Source organism: Ornithodoros turicata, chromosome 7 (genome assembly GCF_037126465.1).
Source record: "Ornithodoros turicata isolate Travis chromosome 7, ASM3712646v1, whole genome shotgun sequence".
Lineage (NCBI taxonomy): Eukaryota > Metazoa > Arthropoda > Arachnida > Ixodida > Argasidae > Ornithodoros > Ornithodoros turicata.
In genome coordinates this window covers 22,411,936-22,430,658 of record NC_088207.1, presented here as the reverse complement: position 1 = coordinate 22,430,658, position 18,723 = coordinate 22,411,936, and the positions used below count along the sequence as shown (strand labels likewise).

Genomic DNA, 18,723 nt, shown 5'->3' with positions numbered 1-18,723 from the left:
CTCGAGAGTTTGTCGTTTTGTGCGCCAATGGTCCCCATGACAGGAACTCATGATTCATACTGAGATGTTGTCCCTAGGATCATCTCTGGAGTCTCATTCTAACACACAAATTGAGGGTCCTGTGGGGATATTCCCAGGATGTCAATTATGTTCTTCAGTCACATCCTCAGGTTGAGTGAGGGATGTCAGCGTGTTCTTAGGGCATAACCACGCTGTTTCAGGGTACCATCGCTTAGAACTGGTTACCTCAGTTATAACAGCCTGTTGAAGTTTTCCTATTCACGCATGTTAAAGATCTAAGACAGCCACGAGCCCTTTAACACTCTCACACTTGAAATAGCGTAAGATGGTGCCTAGAAGAACAGACTGTTCGAAATATCGGTCTCTTCCTTTAACATTTGTACGTCTGGTGCCTCTCAGATGCCTCTCTGGTGTATCTAGTGCCTCTCAGTGTGAGTTCATTGCTAGGCATTGCAGTATACGGGAAAGAACCACACCATTAACTCCTTCAATGTTCGCTTTATTTCCATGCTCCTCCAGGTGCCCGAGAGTACGAATCAGCTTTGGGTGTTCTTTTGGGCCGCTCCTTTGTGACTGCAGCAATGGGCGTCTCCTTCACCGGCAAGTATGTAACACTTAAAGGCTTTGAAGAGTACGTATAAAGGTCGTGCTCTTCCACCCTCAATGAAGACGTTTGAGAATTAACGCCCGTGAATGTTCCACTGGCCGTGAACTGGATGCCTCCTCCTGGAATGTGCCATAGTCCTTCGCCAGCGAGGAAATCAATAGGGTAGAACCAGAGGTGATGGCCTGCCACCTTGTAGTAGTACCACACAGCTACCCATCCACGCAGGGTTATGTTTACGGTCCATGGCAGGTCCTGCATCAGGTGTAGAGACGACAAAAGTAAAATGTAAGTATACTCATTGAAGCAAAAGGGATTTTGAATCAGCGACGTCTGAATTGTTGGTTTAGAAATCACCTCTGACACACTCTTAAAAATGAACTTCACCGCATAGCATGCTCCTAGCCAACCATAATCTCGAATGATATCGTTATCTGCCCTGATTTGTTGAAAACTGGAGGCGTACGCCTTTTCTGTGACAATTATGAACAGCATAAGTGTCACAGAAAAGGCGTACGCCTCCCGTTTTCAACAAATCAGGGCAGATAACGATATCATTTGAGATGATGGTTGGCTAGGAACGTGCTATGCGGTGAAGTTCATTTTTAAGAGTGCAGGACGTGTTCTAATGCATTGTTTGCGATATCGTAGTCCAGTGCTTCCTAGACTGCTGCGCTTCACGAAAATATAACATGGCGCGACGAGGCCCCTCCCTTACAGCTTTTCCATTTTGACTGCAGAACAGTAGTGCGCAAAATTGACGAAGAAATTTAATTTAACAGTTGGTTTAGTTAATGTGAGTCAGCTGGACAAGAAACTATAAAAAATAAATAAATAAAATAAAATAGAGAAAAATTCAGTGGCAACGGACCTTTTTCACACACGCATATGACTTTCAGGCGCCGGAGAGGACTATCTCTGTCTTTACTAGATGGCGCACTGTGGGGACGACAGAAGTGGGGACCAGTGGGGAGACCGCACGAATGGCGCAAGCTTGTCGGCCTCACTCTGGACCGGTTTTAATCCTTTGTGTTACTCACGTGGATTTGTTTTCACGCGCGCCGAGCGTGGTTCGTTGGAGAGCCGCTAGGATACAACGCGTATGTGAAAAAAGTCCACTTCGCGGCAAATGCGAGGGAAATGCATTAGCATTAAGCGCCTTTTCCGGTCCATACTTGACTTCCTGGTACTCACTTCCGGTCTAAACGCAACTTTCGGTTGTCCACTTCCCTTGACTCACTCGACTTCCGGTTCGACACTTTCAATTACCGACGAATGTCGGCACAGTTCCCCCTGAAGTCGGCCCAGGACGCATACTAACCCCCCTGTCCCCCACTCCTTCCTGCTGTCCTCACTCCATCTGTCCACATCTGTACGCCGCTCATAGCCACGGTTGCTTCGCGGCGCTAACACGGAATCAAAAAAAAATAAATAAAAAAAACTGTCAATTACCATATGAAAGTCCATTAAATTAACCTTCAATTAGCCTGAATAACTTTCAATCGCTCACCATTTCATTACCGAAAGTAATCGCAGGTTACCTGAGGTAATCTTGAATTTCATTGAATTCCCTTTAATTACGTTTACGTGCTTTACACTCTGAGAAAAAAAGGAGTCGAACGAGAGTATTAGGCAATTTTACACCCCTTGATGCAGTTTAACTCTTACCAAACACCATTGCAACTCCCTGTTTCTGCGTTTCTATGTTTTCATGCTCTAATAACTCCATTCAACCAGCGCTTTACTCCGTGGTAAGAGTTGAGCGCGAGGCGTCTTCATATTCTTGGACCGTTTTCGTTCTTTTCATTGCGTAGTCTAGCAACACTGACATCGCGCGGTCGTTTAGCGGTTGGCCGTTGTCGTGCGGGAACATGAAACTGTATGTATCGACGATGTTCTCAAACATGAATAAGATTATCTTCGAAGAACAACGTCGGCGTGCAGAAGTGCAATGAATGCCACAACTACAAATCATGTGTCTGAGTGTCGTCCTGTATGTACTTCAGGTAAGTATGCGTCCTGTGTTACGTACACGAATTATGAAAATGTGGTAGCTGTTCACAGTTATGCTTCTTCAAGAGAGTTTCTTTTCGTAAGTGGACCTTTGTATCCTGAGAAGTCTAACTTCTTTGAAGAACAGGAACTTCAAATTGACGATAAGTGAAATCGTATTTTGGATAGGACGCTTTGTTAATTAATGTTAACAGCATTGCAGAATAGTCTGGCTTTGATGGAACGCACTGCAGATGACGAAGGTGGCAAGTTACCTAAAGGCTAGCATCACTCGGCACGGCTCTGGAATGAGAAGTCAACTGTGCAGGTTGTGGTAAGGAGGTACCCTGCACTGGTAAGTTTCAATGGGGTAGGTATTACCGCCGTTCTGTATTATCATTTACGTGTATCCTGCCGACGACAAGTGGTGTCAGTGCAGGGGCGGATCCAGTCCGTGTCGCTTTTGTTGTTGTTGTTCGGGGGGGGGGGGGTTGTCTGTCGAAGCCCCTAAGTGTGTGTGGGGGGGGGAGTGGGGGACACCGCTGCCAAACCTACTGTTTTGAGCGGGGGGGGGGGGCGATCGCCCAACCGTCCCTCCCCCCGGATCCGCCACTGCATCAGTGTTGAGTTCTAATGCTGTTGTTACTGTTTCAGATTTACGAGTCGTTTGCACGGCACATTGGGCAGACAGAGAAAGAAAAAAAACTCCACAAAGGATGGATGCACATTGCAAGGAAGAGAAAGGGACTAGTTAGAGTAATCATCAGCTCATAAATGAGAATATTATTGATGGACAAGATAGTAAGTAACCGACATAGCACCAATCACTTTTTGCACGCACAGACATGATTCAAACCATTCATTTTCCTAGCATAGTTTGTTTGGCACAAGAAATTGTTAGTTATGAAAGTATTTGACTTATGATAACGTAACATATTGCCACTGCTCGGACTCCATTACCTATATTTATGTTGCAGATTATTACCCAGCATGAGTAATTCATGCCCTTGCTCATCTGCTGAAGGAGGTGCATCTGACCTTTTCACTTGTGTAAGTGCTCATCTTATTACAGGTGTTTTACAATAGATATATTGGGAAGTGTATACACACATCTATTTTAGGCAATATATTCTTGTAGGCTCCAAATTGTGAATTACATATGACAGCAGTTTCTCATATAAGGCAACTACCCTTCTGCCAAGAAAAAAAGAAAAATCTAAAGTACATGTACTGCACTTTATGCCTCAGCCACATGCACTTCAAAAGGCGTGTCTCCCCCTGCTTTCTCATGAAAAAGCAGAAAAGTGGGTGCCGATATTCCAAATTCCTATGCACTGATATGTTAATGTATAGTGACAGATGAACTTCGAATAACTGTTTTGTTTCCTCTTTGTAGGAGTTGGAAGTATATGCCAGGTGATAGTTGCATTGGGTGTGTGGCAACCTTATAATGCAAGAATGTACTTGTACCTGTGGCATCTTACCTGTTTTCATAGGATCATATTAAGCACTGAAAGCTTCCTTTTTCTGTTCTTGCCATTTTGTATCAGATACACAATAAATGTTTCTTATTTAGATATACTGTTTTGCAACACTTATTTGCATGATCTTGTGAGGAGACGACTGGAGTAATGTGCACTCCAGGTGAAGAGCATAACTTTTATGCCTTATGTAGCATAACAAGAACTCCCCAGTGGAGTTACGCTAGCCCCATGAACGGAGTTACTTTTACACCCAATATGCTGGAGTAAATAGGGAGCTGTATGGGAGTAACCTTTACCCTGTACCATAGGAGTAAACTTTACTCCGTAGTTCCCGGAGTTGCAGATACTCTTCAAAAGGGGTGTTATTTTGCACCCCGGAGTTAGGACGTTTTACCCCCGTAAAGGAGTCGGTACGACTCCTTTTTTTTTTTCAGAGTACTCTGTTTCCCTTTAACTGGCGTTAATTAGCTCTAATTACCTCCGGTAACCTGCGCTTGCCTTCTGTGATCTTCAGTTTCAATTAATCTTGACCTAATTACATATACCTTACATGCATTACCTTTAAACTCCGGTTTCCTGCTTTAATTAGCTTTAATTACGCTTACCTCATGTTCTTAATTACCTTCTCTCTTCAATTTCAAATTATTTACCTTCATTTAAATTTACCCACTAATATCACCATTACAAGTCCTCTTATACATCTGCCTCGGTGAGGCTTCACCATCTCACACACAGACACCACACACACACACGAACATCTTTTGCCCATTTGACGCTCCTAATGGTAACGCATTAAAAGCACATGCCAGCCAGAATGACTGTTCCAATTCAGTATTCACCAAGGTGAGCTTGTTTGTTACACCTCAGGGTTCGCTACCACGAGCCCTTTGGTGACGCATGATAGTGGGGCATATGTATTGCCCAACAATATGGATAGGTATGCACATGGTTAAGGACGTCATTTACTGTTGTTTTTTTTTCAAGTTCCCGAGCCCTTTTGCGACACCTCTCTGAATCCGTAACGATCCCCTTGAGGGTGGCAACTATGGCCTGGCAAATACTGTCGTAGTCCTTATATTCTCACTCTATCGAGCGTTCCAATTCAAATAAGTAGACCCTCCCCCCCACTCCGCCCGAGCTTTCCAAACCTCGATGAAAAGAATCGGGCATCGGCCGGCAACCACACTCTTAGAAATGATGGTGGTGGTGGTGATAGGGCTTGCCATACATGTATAGGTATGGCACATGAGCTCTGCACTCTTAAAAATGAGCTTCACCACATAACACGCTCCTAGCCAACCATCATCCCGAATGACAACGTTCTCGCCCCTGATTTGCTGAAAACGGGAGGAGGAGCCTATTTTGTTACCATTATGCACGGCACAAAATAGGCTCCTCCTCCCGTTTTCAACAAATCAGGGGCGAGAACGTTGTCATTCGGGATGATGGTTGGCTAGGAGCGTGCTATGTGGTGAAGTTCATTTTTAAGAGTGCAGAGCTCATGTGCCATACCTATACATGTATTATGTACCTTACTGGGTACATGCGCGTCCCCACACCCCTCCCAAAATGACAGGACGCGCAGACCCTAGCTTTAATGATTCGCCATGTGCACGTTATCGGTCTGAATCAGATAACGCTTCATCGTCGTTACGGTCGTTACAAGCTAACGAGTGGCAGGAAATTCAAAAAGGCGGGCGGGAAATTTAAAAAGATGGGCACGTGATAAAACACGTGCACGGCGCTCTTCGCGCGATACGTGAAGGCCGTGGTAGACGTCACGCGCAATGTGTCACGTGCCCACCTTTTTGTATTTCCCACCACTCGTTATCGTGTAACGACCGTAACGACGATGAAGCGATTAAGCCCCCTGGTTGGCAACGGCTGCGCGCTTTGAATCAGAAAATGCTTCAAATAAACGCAACGCGGTAGTCTGTGGACTTCACGACCTCAGCTTACACAGAGGACGCCGCCAGTTTTGCCATAGAGGGCCATATCGCAGCCTGCCGAATCCCAGTTCGCCGAAAGTAGCGATGAGCGGACTCTGCACAAGAAGGAGGGAATGGAGAACCTCTGTCGGGGCGCTGAGCATGAAAACGAGCTTTTGCCGACGTGCTTGGAATGGCTACTGCGACATGGGGTACCCCCTAATGACACGCGGACATCCCACACTGAGGACGACAGCCAAAGAACTGAACGGTGGTACCCCGAAGAACGACGAAGTTCTAGTCCTCAGAGAGGTGTAATCACGTGTCTTCAAGTTGGTCAGTGGACGGCCAGAAGGGCGCCAGTGGTGGTGATGTGCACCAACCGCCGTCACCATCACCACATGAACAACTTTATTACAAGATGATGATGACTGGGGAGTTTCTTCGCCAGGGGCGATACTCTACCCCATCGCTCTTGGTGATGCGGGGAATGAAATAATGAGCCCCTTCCCAATAAGGATCAAAGTCCTATGGCATCCAGAAAGGTGAACAGAGCTTTGAGGGCAGAGCGTTGGTGGGCTGGATGTGGCCAGGGACCATGCAATTTTGTGAGAGAGAGGGGGCGAGAGTCTAGCTCGTTAAGAAACCCGGAGAGTATGGTTCGGGAACATTGGTAGTGTGGGCAATGGAGAAGAATGTACCCTAGATCATCTACAGCACCGCAGTGACTGCAGTGGGGACAGTCAACTTGTCCCAAGCGGCAACGCCACTGTGCTGTGAAAGCCACATCGAGGCGCATTCGACGAACTAATACGGTATCTTGACGGGAGATATGTGGAGACATGCGGAAAGCGAGCGCTGGATCAACTCCGCTCAGCAAGGCTGGGGGGAGGATGTCAGTGGTTCATGTCAGCGGCCCTAACGGAACACTGACGAGTATACTACCAATCTAGCGATATGGCACACACTGAGAAAAGAAACAGGGCGAACGGGGCAGTAACTTGCCTAGTTTTACTCCACGTTCCCTCACTCTCACAGTCAGCTACTTCCACATGCTCCGTGCATCTGCCAAGAAATTCCCTCATGGTAACTAGTTAAACCTCGCTTCGGTCCAAATTTTAATTAACGAATGATAAGTGACATCCCCCATTTCTTCGTATGTACAGACACCTTCGAGTTATAAGCCTGTGTACTACTGATAAAATGGCATAAACGCAGACTAGGTGGTTGACAAAATCCAATCCATGACGAAGCAAGCCTGAGCTTGGACAACATGAAAATATGTATTTTCGTCTTTGCATGTTGCCCATGCCTAGGTTTGCTTCATCATGGATGTGTACTGCGATGCCGCCGGTATGTTGTTACCGTCGTCAGGGTTACGTATTTACTGGATTAGCACTATAAGGCTTTCAGTGGGTGGGGTACTTACGCGAGGTCATCTCGTGGCACGCGACTTCTCGGTCCGATCATGGCTGCTACGCGCCGATAAGGATTTCTACGCTGCTGGCAACCAAGCCCTCGTGAAACGATGGGACAAGTGCATTAGTGCCAGCTGGAGATTACGTTGAAAAATAAAACTAATTTCTCGCCTGTAAGTTCATTTTACTTTTGCGAAAAATGAAAAGTCCCGATTTGACTTGAACACCCATCGCAGTTACCACCTAGGTCAACATATCGTCTCATAAAGGGTGTAAAAGGGTGGTAAAAGCAATTATCATATATCCAAATTGCTACAAAAAGGCGTACGCCCCCCTCGCTCACCGACCTTATCCCTCGGTAACCCACCACTCTTAAAAATGAACTTCACCACATAGCACGCTCCTAGCCAACCATCGTCCCGAATGACAGCGCTCTCGCCCCTGATTTGTTGAAAACCAGAGGCGGAGCCTCTTTTTGTGCCATTATGTACGGCACAAAATAGGCTCCGCCTCTCGTTCATTTTTAAGAGTGTATCATTCGTAGATAGCAGGTAGAACCTTGCAACCTTTTAGGCACAACATATGCGACAACTATTTCCTGGTAATAGGTGTAACTGCTCCACACTTTTTTCTAAAAGTGTACGCTCCAAGAAAAAAGGGCGTGAAAAGGTGGTAGCTTCTATAGTTACCACCTACCTCAAGATAGCGTGTGATACAGGGTGTAAGAGGGTGGTAAAAGGAATTATCATATATCCAAATTGGTACAAAGAGGCGCACGCCCCACTCGCTCACCGAACCAGAAGAGATTTGTGGCAATGGTTTGTGGACAACATGCTATGCGGTGAACTTCTGTTTTGAGAGTATACGTACAACATATGCGCCAACTCTTACCTGCTAACAGCCGCAACTGCTTCACCCTTTTTTTTTCTAAGAGTGTAGAAGAAACCTGCTTTTCCTTCACAGGTGGACTACCTTATCGCTATCTCACCTTGGCGACGTTGTTGACAGTCCATATGAGTCTCATCGAAGATCTCGGCTTCACAGTCACGGTCTCGTGCACTTCCACTTGGGTAACATCGGTCTGCGTGTCGCCCGAGCCACTATAGACACTGAAGGACGCCTTCGTTGTCGATTCAATGCTGATTTTCTTTGAGAGTCCCACTGATAGTTTAAATGTCTCATCTAGGGCGAATGTTTTGTCCAGTTTCCACGTGTAACTGTGTGTGTGAGTGATGGCCTTCTTTACCAAGCTTGTATGTGACTCGTTGTAGCGATCGTTGTGCACCCAGTGCTCGTACACCTCCGGTTCTCTCACGGAGACGTTGGTTGTGTTGCCATAGACGATGGGACCCGCTGAGACAGTCACTTTCCGGCTGCAATTACAAATGGAGAAAACTTCTATGCGAGTGTTACATATCCTTAGAGTAAGTGACTGAAGACGAGTGTAGAGCCGACTGCGCTCTACAGTCGAACTGGTTTTAATGATTATGAAGGTGCGCGCACGCAACACGAAACCTTGGGCGCACGGTCGAGCAAGCCTGCCGATGGAGATGATCGTGATGATTCAACTTGGCGCAAGTTTATGCTCTGTCCTACACTCTTAAAAACGAACTTCACCGCATAGCACACTCCTAGCCAACGATCAACTCCAATGATACCGTTATCCGCCCTGACTTGTTGAAAACGGGAGGCGTACGGCTTTTTGTGACACTTATGCCGTTCATAGTGGTCGCAAAAACGGCGTACGCCTTCCGTTTCCGACAAATCAGGGGAAATAACGATATCGTTCGAGATAATGGTTGCAAGGAGCGTGCTATGCGGTGAAGTTCATTTCAAAAAGAGTGTATAGAACGTACACTCTTAAAAATGAACTTCACCGCATAGCACGCTCCTAGCCAACCATTATCTCGAATGATATCGTTATCTGCCCTGATTTGTTGAAAACACGGGGCGTACGCCTTTTCTGTGACAATTATGAACAGCATAAGCGTCACAGAAATGGCGTACGCCCCCCGTTTTCAACAAATCAGGGCAGATAACGATATCATTCGAGATGATGGTTGGCTAGGAGCGTGCTATGAGGTGAAGTTCATTTTTAAGAGTGTATATCTGCGCGTTCACATAACGAGAGTCTGGAACGAAGAAAAACTTATCCTATATCACTTTGCATAATTGAATAATAATTATATCATAATATATATAATAATATTTGTATCACTTTGCATAATGCTTCATCTAAATGTGAGAAGTATGACGTCACAATGTGCGTAATCTTCCACATGTCTGTCAACGCTGCTTCACTAAGGAAACGCCTCACGTCTCCTTACCACAGCGTCAGCCGCTTTCTAACTTGCGGCGGAAACAGAGACCGGGGTGGTGCCTGCCCTGTTGTTAGGAAGTAGACGCCAAAGCACACGTTGACGTCACATAGTATTGGATAGTCCGAAACTCTGAAGTTTTATGGGTTTTATGGAAAATACATAGGCGTGTGTAAAGCTTATATTTTTCGTTCGGAGAGGCTCTTTAAAATGCATAAGGTAAGGCTAATGCCGAGCCTTATCTCTTGAGGCCCTCATACTTCTGGTTATACTTCTGGGGTCACATAAGAATTGATAAGGTACGTACTTCCGGAAGCGTGGGGTGTTCTTGAGAACATCGTGCTGCGCCGTCATGTCCCACCAAAGAACCGTATTCGTACCGGAGGCATTTCGGACAAAGTCATCGATCAGTTCCTGAACGTTAAGCTGCTGCTGCCCATCTGAATGCCGTTGTTATAGAGAGAAAGAATGACATGGAAAGAGGGGCTTATTAGTGGCAAAGTCAGGTACTCAAAGATATAGTATATTTATAAAGCAGTGTACAGACAGACTGTGTTGACATCATAGGCACTTTTTGTTCGTTGTTCAAGTACGCATAAGGTGCACATATAACACTCGTAAAGGAACACTCGAAACAGATATTTCTGCAATAGACCTCTCCTTGTTTTTCAAACAAATAACGTCATAGTGTTCGACAACGCTACCAATTTTAGTAGAGTTGAACTATACGCTTGAATCCAGGGGCGAAAAAGGTCGCGCCCGAAAGCCACGGTCCTGAGGTGATTACGGTGGTCACTGAAAGGCACGACTTTTCTTTCAATAGGAGGCAGCGAACAAGTGCCCATTCGTGGAACCCAGCCCTCCCCTTCCGATTTCTTTCGAAGTCTGCCCATACCAACGTCATGATAACGCGTCTCGGGTAGATGTCTATACGTGACATTGCCTGCTTATTACAGAATCCAGAGAAGTGTTCGACACAGTCGTGGCCACTGTCTCAGATGGCTAGAACGTCTGAGCTAAGAGTAAAATTTTATGTTCAAATCACATGGTGGTTTCAGCAAGTTGTTAGACGGCTTTCCGAATCTGTGACACGAAGTATCAAACGCAAATCGTGGGGAATCCGGTGAGCGACGTTTCGGATGGAGCGGCAATTGCATTGGAAGGCTTCTTTATCAGGCAAATCCACTGGAAAGGATGCACCTTGGACTGTCTAGGCTGTCATCTCCATATTGCTTTTAATTGCTCTGTATTTTCCCGTGCGAGTACAAAGCACAATTTTGGAAGCTGGCAACCCATCAATTGCTCGATGCTGCATTTATGTCAAGCGATGGCACATGTCGCCACAAATTAATCACAAACTACAGGAACATTCCTTTAAAAATGGTACATGGCGGCACCATGTCTCGGGGGGGGGGGGGGGGATATGTTTATTACGCAAAAAAAAAAAAAGAGGCGGGCAAAAAGGAAAGGTCAGGTCTCGGGATTACATATTCAGTTCTCAAGAATAGTTTGACAGCGGTATTGCCAATGGCTACGCGTCACTTAAGAAACAGAATGAAGTTGTTGTAATCAGAACAGAATCAGAATACGGTGAATGGGCAACTCACCTGCTGTGATGAACGCCTTGATGAACCCACAGATGGTTCATGGAAGTAGACAAAAGAGATCATGATGTGACAACGGGTAAGCAACGCTGTTGCCGTGGCAGTACAACTGTCTTGGCATACACTAACAGACAATGACGGGACTACTCTATAGAGGCTACATTATATTGATAAAGGAAAAAAATACTTATATACTTAGAAAGAAGACTATACTTAGAGGCCGAGACAATTACTTCTCAGCATTCGAATAGGACACGCGTGCTTTTCCGACCTAAATAAATTATCCCTTACAAACGCACTGCAACTGGAACTGTGTTCACATACTTAAGAATCACGGTCATCTACAAGGAGAAGGGTCTGGTGTATCTTCGCCTGGTTTCTTATCTGTATCTGTATCTTATCTGTATCTGCATCTGTATCTTAGCGTCTTATACAACGATAGCAGAGAAAGTTGGTAGCGATGGCCCGTCTGCTTCCAATGGCTGAGGTCGATCGACACTGGGGTTGGCGGGCACTGCTCATTAGCACACGGAGAACTTTGAATCCGATTTCGTGGCCATCTCATGCCTTTGCATTCCGACACCCTCTCAGTGACGTTATCACTTTTTTGACAGATATTCCAGGTGTCATATACGCTATAGATGTACATTCCAAGCGGGGGCGTTTGCTGCTGGTGCAATAGTCGAAAACGCTCTGCAACAGTGTCACGTGACTGACCATAGATGCACGCGTGATACTTATAGCGCCCTCGACGATGAGGCGACGGCGGTATAGGCGTAAATTGCCGAGGCAAAAATTAAGCTCTTGGGCAGTCATAACTCAGCATTTGCACTGGGTACCCACGTATTTGACCGGAAAAATGATTAGTAATGAGTTCTACGATGCTATACAGTGCCTGTCTTCTTTTCTTTTCAAATTAATAAGAATATGTGTTTCTCTTTTATCAGCAAATAATATACTTACCTCGTAGGAAAGGAACAACAACAACAACTTTAATTGCTGATAATGATTGGGTAGTTTCATCGTCAGAGGGATACCCTACACTCTAATAGGGTGACAAAAAAAGGTGGTAACTTCTAAAGTTACCACCTAGGTCAACATAGCGTCTGATAAAGGGTGTAGCAGGGTAGCAAAAGCAATTACCATATACCCAAACTGCTACAAAAAGGCGTACGCCCCCCTCGTTTACCGAACCCAATCATTCGTGGCAGAGAGTGAGGTAGCGGGAAGAACTTTGCAACCTTTTCGGCACAACATATGCGACAACTATTACCTACTAAAAGGTGTAACTGCTCCACCTTTTTTTTCTGAGAGTGTACCCCATACTGCTGGAGAGAATATGGGGAATTGAATGTGGGAGAGAGAGAGAAATACATGACGATGATATGGAATGTGGGAAATGGTAATGGGAACGTGGGAAATTGTCTTCTCAGAGTAAGGACCGACGTCCTACGGTGTCGAAACAGGAAAAAAAAAATGTTTGCTGATTTGCACAAGGGATTGTGCTTACCCATCAATTTTGGCACGCGCACGCTTTTTATGGCTTGGCTCCAGACTCGGCATACTGGAAGGCAAATATATGACTAAAAGACTGCTAGTAGCTTAATTGAGAGGAAGGTGGCTTTGTCTGTCCGACACACAATGCCGAATCTCGTCCGCAACAATGTAGCATACTAATATTACGTAACCCACCAAATAACAGCGCAGAACATAATTGGAATCGAATAGACACATCGAATACAACCTACCTGGAAGAGGAGAACCGCACTACAGCACAGAGCCACGCTGGTGCACAACATGCTTAAAGAGAGAGTAGTGCGAACCTTTAGCAAGGATTAGGAAATGATCCCAGGTCGGTACCGATGAAAAAACAACCCCTACATAGATCAATTGTATATCAGTGCGTCCCTTCACAGTCTATGATAGATAACATGCCTTGTAAAAATGGAGACTGTGATAAGATGTTATTTCTCTCGGAATTCAATAGCTATGCGGCTAAGTGGGTATTGTCAGCACTGATAATAAACGATCATTAAGTAAATAGACATATTACGTGCCAGCGTTATTGTTACCGCTGTGGGTCGGAGTGATAAGTTCCATAGAGTTGCTCTCGAAACGAGGGTGTTTGGTGACGAAACTACTCTCGCGACAAAGCTATCGGACCACAGCGTCAGAAAGAGTTCAAACTAACGGTACCAGGTGCATCCGAACAATAAAGATCGAGATAAGAGATCGAGATAAGAGATAAGATATTGTACCACGTAGCGCAAATGCTTCATGCTGACGTGAGACAAAGAAATGCTAATAAAATAAAGGTTGTCGTTGGTCAGCATGGTCCGACCCTCTCTCCCCACGAAAGATCTTCCCCGTGGTATGCAGACAATGCTCCATCGATTACGCACAGGATCTGCGTTCACGAACTCTCAACTGTGCAAGATCGGCTCCAGGGAGGATTCCAGTTGCGGACACTGTAATCATCCGGAGACAATTGCGCATATCCTGACAGAATGCCGTGCATACCATGCCATGCGGGAAACCCATCTTCCCCACGCCAGGCCTGGTATACTGACGGACGTCCTCTTCCCCGAAGGTTCTTGTGCGGAACGACTTTCAAAAACTCGCGGCCTCGTGCGCTTTCTCCAAGCAACGGGCCTAGCGGAGAGACCACTCTAGTGCACCTCTCACCTACAGTGTGCTTCCGTCCCATCAGTACCGGTCATCCTGCTTCTACATCACTTTGAAGTCCTCAACTCCCCTTTCTCCCACCTTCGTTTCCTTTTTTTTTTTGGCTATAGTCGTGACGATGCCCACTTGAGTGCGGCCAACAACGGCAAGCTACCTCGACCCCCCCCCCCCCCCCATTTCTAAGAGTGTACTTCTCTTTCAATAGGATGCGGTGAACAAGTGCCCATTCGTGGAACCCAGCCCCCCACTCCCGATTGGTTTCACTCTGTCTACCAACGTCATGATGGCGTTTCTCGGGCAGAGGTCTATTTCCATTGCGTCACGCAAAGGGCAGGCTCGGATGTGCATGTTAACGGTCGGAGGGGCCATTCTCAAGTACACTCTTAAAAATGAACTTCACCGCATAGCACGCTCTGCGCCATCTATTGCCACGAATGATGTATAGGGCTATGGCTTCTGATTCGAAAATAGAGGGGGACGTACGCCTTTTTGTAAATGCGGATATATGGATACATGAAAACTGACACAAATAGGCGTACGCCTCTCTCTCTCTCCTCGAATCAGAAGCGAGAACCCTATCACTCGTGGCAATGGTTGGCGCAGAGCGTGCTATGCGGTGAAGTTCAGCCGGTGCCGGCTGTGCTGTCTGGGGTTTTTCCTGGGTTTTCCTCAGACGCTTTCAGACATATGTCGGCACAGTTCCCTTAGAAGTCGGCCCAGGACTCACATTCCCCCAGGGCGTCAGTCGTGACGTTGCCCACCTACGTGAGGCCGACAACGGCAAGCCCTTCCACCACCCACCACCACCACCACCATCAGTTTTTTGAGTGTATAACGAAAAGAAACCTTCATTAATGCGCACTTGCATTTTTCGGCGCAATAATGCAGAGTGACTCAGTTGTTTATCAGTTATATTGGCTGGGTATATTTGAACCGCTCGAATGCGTCTTTCTTTCCTTCTTTTTTTTTTTCCAGCGCATTAAAGACGAGCACTTTTCGTTGTACCATCAAAGCACATGTCGCCCAAATGCTGCAGAGCGTTGACTTTGATCGTGGTACTGACCAGCACTTTGTTTTAGTTACCAGTGTCCTCGCACTGCTGCCAATAAGGACATCATAATCTGACCAGATATAGAACGAGCACATTGTCAGGTTTCAACTATACTCCACCATTTCTTTGCTCCCGCTGCGTTGAGGTACGTTTGCATAGTTTGGAGAATTCAGATGCATTAACAGAATTCACTAGAGTTAAAGCACGGTCACTCAATATCGCTGCACTGTTAAAACAGAACTTCACCACATAGCACGCTCCTAACCAACCATCATACTGAATGATATCATTCTGTGACATGATTTGTTCAAAACAGGAGGGAGGCGCCTATCTGGGACAAGATAATCTGTCCCAGATAGGCGCCTCCCGCCTGTTTTAAACAAATCATGACACAGAATGATATCATTCGGTATGATGGTTGGTTAGGAGCATGCTATGTGGTGAAGTTCTGTTTTAACAGTGTGAGGACGGGAAGTGATCGTACACTCTTAAAAAAGAGGGGGGGGGGGGTCGAGGTAGCTTGCCGTTGTTGGCCGCACTCAAGTGGGCATCGTCACGACTATAGCCAAAAAAAAGGAAAAGAAGGTGGGAGAAAGGGGAGTTGAGGACTTCAAAGTGATGTAGAAGCAGGATGACCGGTACTGATGGGACGGAAGCACACTGTAGGTGAGAGGTGCACTAGAGTGGTCTCTCCGCTAGGCCCGTTGCTTGGAGAAAGCGCACGAGGCCGCGAGTTTTTGAAAGTCGTTCCGCACAAGAACCTTCGGGGAAGAGGACGTCCGTCAGTATACCAGTCCTGGCGTGGGGAAGATGGGTTTCCCGCATGGCATGGTATGCACGGCATTCTGTGAGGATATGCGCAATTGTCTCCGGATGATTACAGTGTCCGCAACTGGAATCCTCCCTGGAGCCGATCTTGCACAGTTGAGAGTTCGTGAACGCAGATCCTGTGCGTAATCGATGGAGCATTGTCTGCATACCACGGGGAAGATCTTTCGTGGGAAGAGAGGGTCGGTGATTCTGCATGATGTCCTGTATGCCAGGGTGACGCACCTCAACTAGCTGTTTGACGACCATGAGCCTGTCAGTGTCGGCCGGGACTGCTAAGGATGGGCTGCAGCTGTTGTGTGCTGAGGAAGCTAGCTGGTCCGCTCGTTCGTTGCCTCTGATGCCGACATGAGATGGGATCCATTGGAGCGTAAGCTCACCTCCGGTTAGCCTATGCTGGGCACACGATCTCCTTATACATTGGGCCAGAATGCTACCACACATGGGGTTTATCACGTTGTTGAGGGCACTTCTGGAGTCCGTAAGCAAGACGGCCTTAGGTATTCCGGTGACTTGAACCGCAGCGGCTGCGTGTAGCAAGGCCAGGAGTTCGGCCGTCGTAGATGAGATTGGGTAGCGAACTGATTTCCCTTGCCAGGCCTTGTTTATTGACGGGATGTAGTACGCACTGGTAGCACTTTTGGAACGGTGGTCAATGGAGCCATCCGTGAACACCAGAGTATGTGTGTGATAAACGTCGCTGATCAGGTTCTCAGCCGCCATCCTGGCCACTAGGGGGCTGGACTCGCTCTTCTTCCGTAGACCCGGGATGTGAAGCGTTGTTGCGGGCACGAACTCCCGCCACGGCGGCGTAGGTGGGCTAGCTGGGAGCCGAGGAAGAGCGCCCCTGTTGGCTAGAGAGCTGGTGGCACTAGCCAGGCGTCCTAGGGATGTGTGTGTCCTCTGTTCGAGGTCGGTGAAGAGGGAATGCTTGCTGATGGATGTTGATGCATCATCCAGAAACTGGAGTCCTTTGAGCTCAGAGTGGACACTAACAGGCTTTTCCTTAGCTTCCAGGTACGTTTGGGTGACGCTAGAGAACGTTGGGAGACCAAGCGCAGTTCTTATGCCAGCGCGATGAAGGCGCTCAAGGGCCTGCCATTGTGTAGGCGCGAGGTCTACGTATGGCGCCACGTAGAGAATGCGTGACAAGATCAGGGCTTTGTGAAGGGTGAGCAATGACCGCGCATTGCAGCCCCATGATTTACCGCTGATTCTGCGTAGCAGGTTGAGCGTTTTCTTCCCCTTGCAGATAGTCTCGTTTACTTGCTTAGACCAGCGTAATGTGCTATCGATGGTGACACCAAGATATTTACATGACGCGCATCTTGGGATGGGAGTGTTGTTAATGCTGAGGCTTGGGAAGTCTTTGCCCACGTACTTTCCACGGGGAATGCAGACCATGCATTTGGACTTCTCTGGTGATGCTTCCAGCCCTCTCGCAAGCAGCGCTGCATTGAGCCCGTTCAAGGCAATATCAGCTGTGTCACGAACTTTCTCCTTGTCCGTTCCCACAATGCGGAGGCAGATGTCGTCCGCGTAGATGGTGAGATGAAGGGTGTACGGTGTAGGGCGAATTCCTCGGTGAATCCCTGCCATGATTAGGTTGAATAGTATAGGTGATAGAACACTGCCTTGTGGGACTCCTCGCTCAAACTTCTTCACAGAGCTGATACACCCGCGGACGGAGACGTCAAACGTTCTGTTGGACAGAAAGTCACATAGGTATCCTAGAAGGCGGCCAGTGACTCGAGCTGCTTCGAGCGCAGCGAAACATGCCGAGTGCGTTACCGAGTCGTATGCCTTCTTCACGTCAATGAAGAAAGCGAGAGCAAACTCATTGGACTCTCTCGCTTGCTTCAGGCTAGTAGCCACTTCAGCGATTGCGTCAGACGCGCTCCAGCCCTTCCGGAATGCCGTAATGTGATCTGGGAAGCAATCGCCTCGCTCCAAGACCCAAGCCAGCCTTTTGTGAATTATATGCTCCAATAATTTGCCAACGCACGAGGTTAGGGCAATGGGACGGTAGGAGGACAGTTGGCTCGGTGGCCTCCCCGGCTTTAGGACGGGTATTACTCGAGCATGTTTCCAATCAGATGGGATGCATCCAGAGGTCCAGACGTTGTTATATAGCTGGAGCAGAGCGTCGAGTTGGTCGTCGCCTAGGTTCTTGAGGGCCTGGTTAGGGATCCCGTCCGGGCCAGCTGCACTGCGCCGCTTTAAGCCTTGGATGGCGGATTTCAGCTCGGACATCGTGAGGTCGTCGTCCGCCGGGGAACCATTTGCTCCTGTGTGGCTAGGAAAAAGGCGTTGGGCACTGCAACTTGCGACGCGAGCTAGCTCGCTGGCATAGTCTTCGGCTATGTTCTTGGGCTCCCTGTTTGAGGCTACCGATAAAGTGACAAGCGGGTCGACAGGCTCGGGAAGGCTTTCGATCGCTCGCAGGGTATGCCAAACCTTCGTTGTTGGAGTGCGGGCATTGAGGGACTCGCTGAACTGTCTCCATTGGGTCCGCCTTAATTTCAAGGCATACCTTCTATGGGCAGCACAGACACGCCTGTAAGCGACCCAGTCGCCCTGAAGGCCGGTTCTCAGAGCTCGTCGCTGTGCTCGTCGTCGCGCAGCACGGAGGTTGAGGTATCGGAGGTCAGGGGCAGGCATACTGGCCAGGTAGGATAAAACTTCAGCGCGTAGCACGCTCCCAACCAACCATTATCCCGAATGATATCGTTCTCGCCCCGAATTTGTTAAAAACGGGATGCGTTCGCTTTTTTTTTTTTTTTTTGTACT

At 47.4% G+C, this 18,723-nt stretch overlaps 1 protein-coding gene across 1 annotated transcript; it reads right to left on the bottom strand.

The window, feature by feature from the left end:
• Positions 1-504: 504 nt before the first annotated feature.
• On the bottom strand, positions 505-13,271 carry LOC135399688 (uncharacterized). Its single transcript, XM_064631420.1, has 5 exons — positions 13,118-13,271; positions 11,373-11,388; positions 10,073-10,205; positions 8,436-8,820; positions 505-880 (listed from the first exon to the last, which is right to left on the bottom strand). Exons 1-5 carry the CDS (start codon positions 13,166-13,168, stop codon positions 521-523), a joined length of 945 nt encoding a protein of 314 aa, XP_064487490.1. The 5' UTR covers positions 13,169-13,271; the 3' UTR covers positions 505-520.
• Between the last annotated feature and the right edge of the window lie 5,452 nt (positions 13,272-18,723).

Bases quoted from the DNA above. Each gene is read 5' to 3' on its own strand.
- LOC135399688 (XM_064631420.1), bottom strand. From the start codon at position 13,168: ATGTTGTGCACCAGCGTGGCTCTGTGCTGTAGTGCGGTTCTCCTCTTC. The intron at 8,821-10,072 runs GTACGTACCTTA...TTGTAATTGCAG, and splicing joins AACACCCCACGCTTCCGGAA to CCGGAAAGTGACTGTCTCAG. The intron at 881-8,435 runs GTGAGATAGCGA...CACCTGATGCAG, and splicing joins CTGTCAACAACGTCGCCAAG to GACCTGCCATGGACCGTAAA.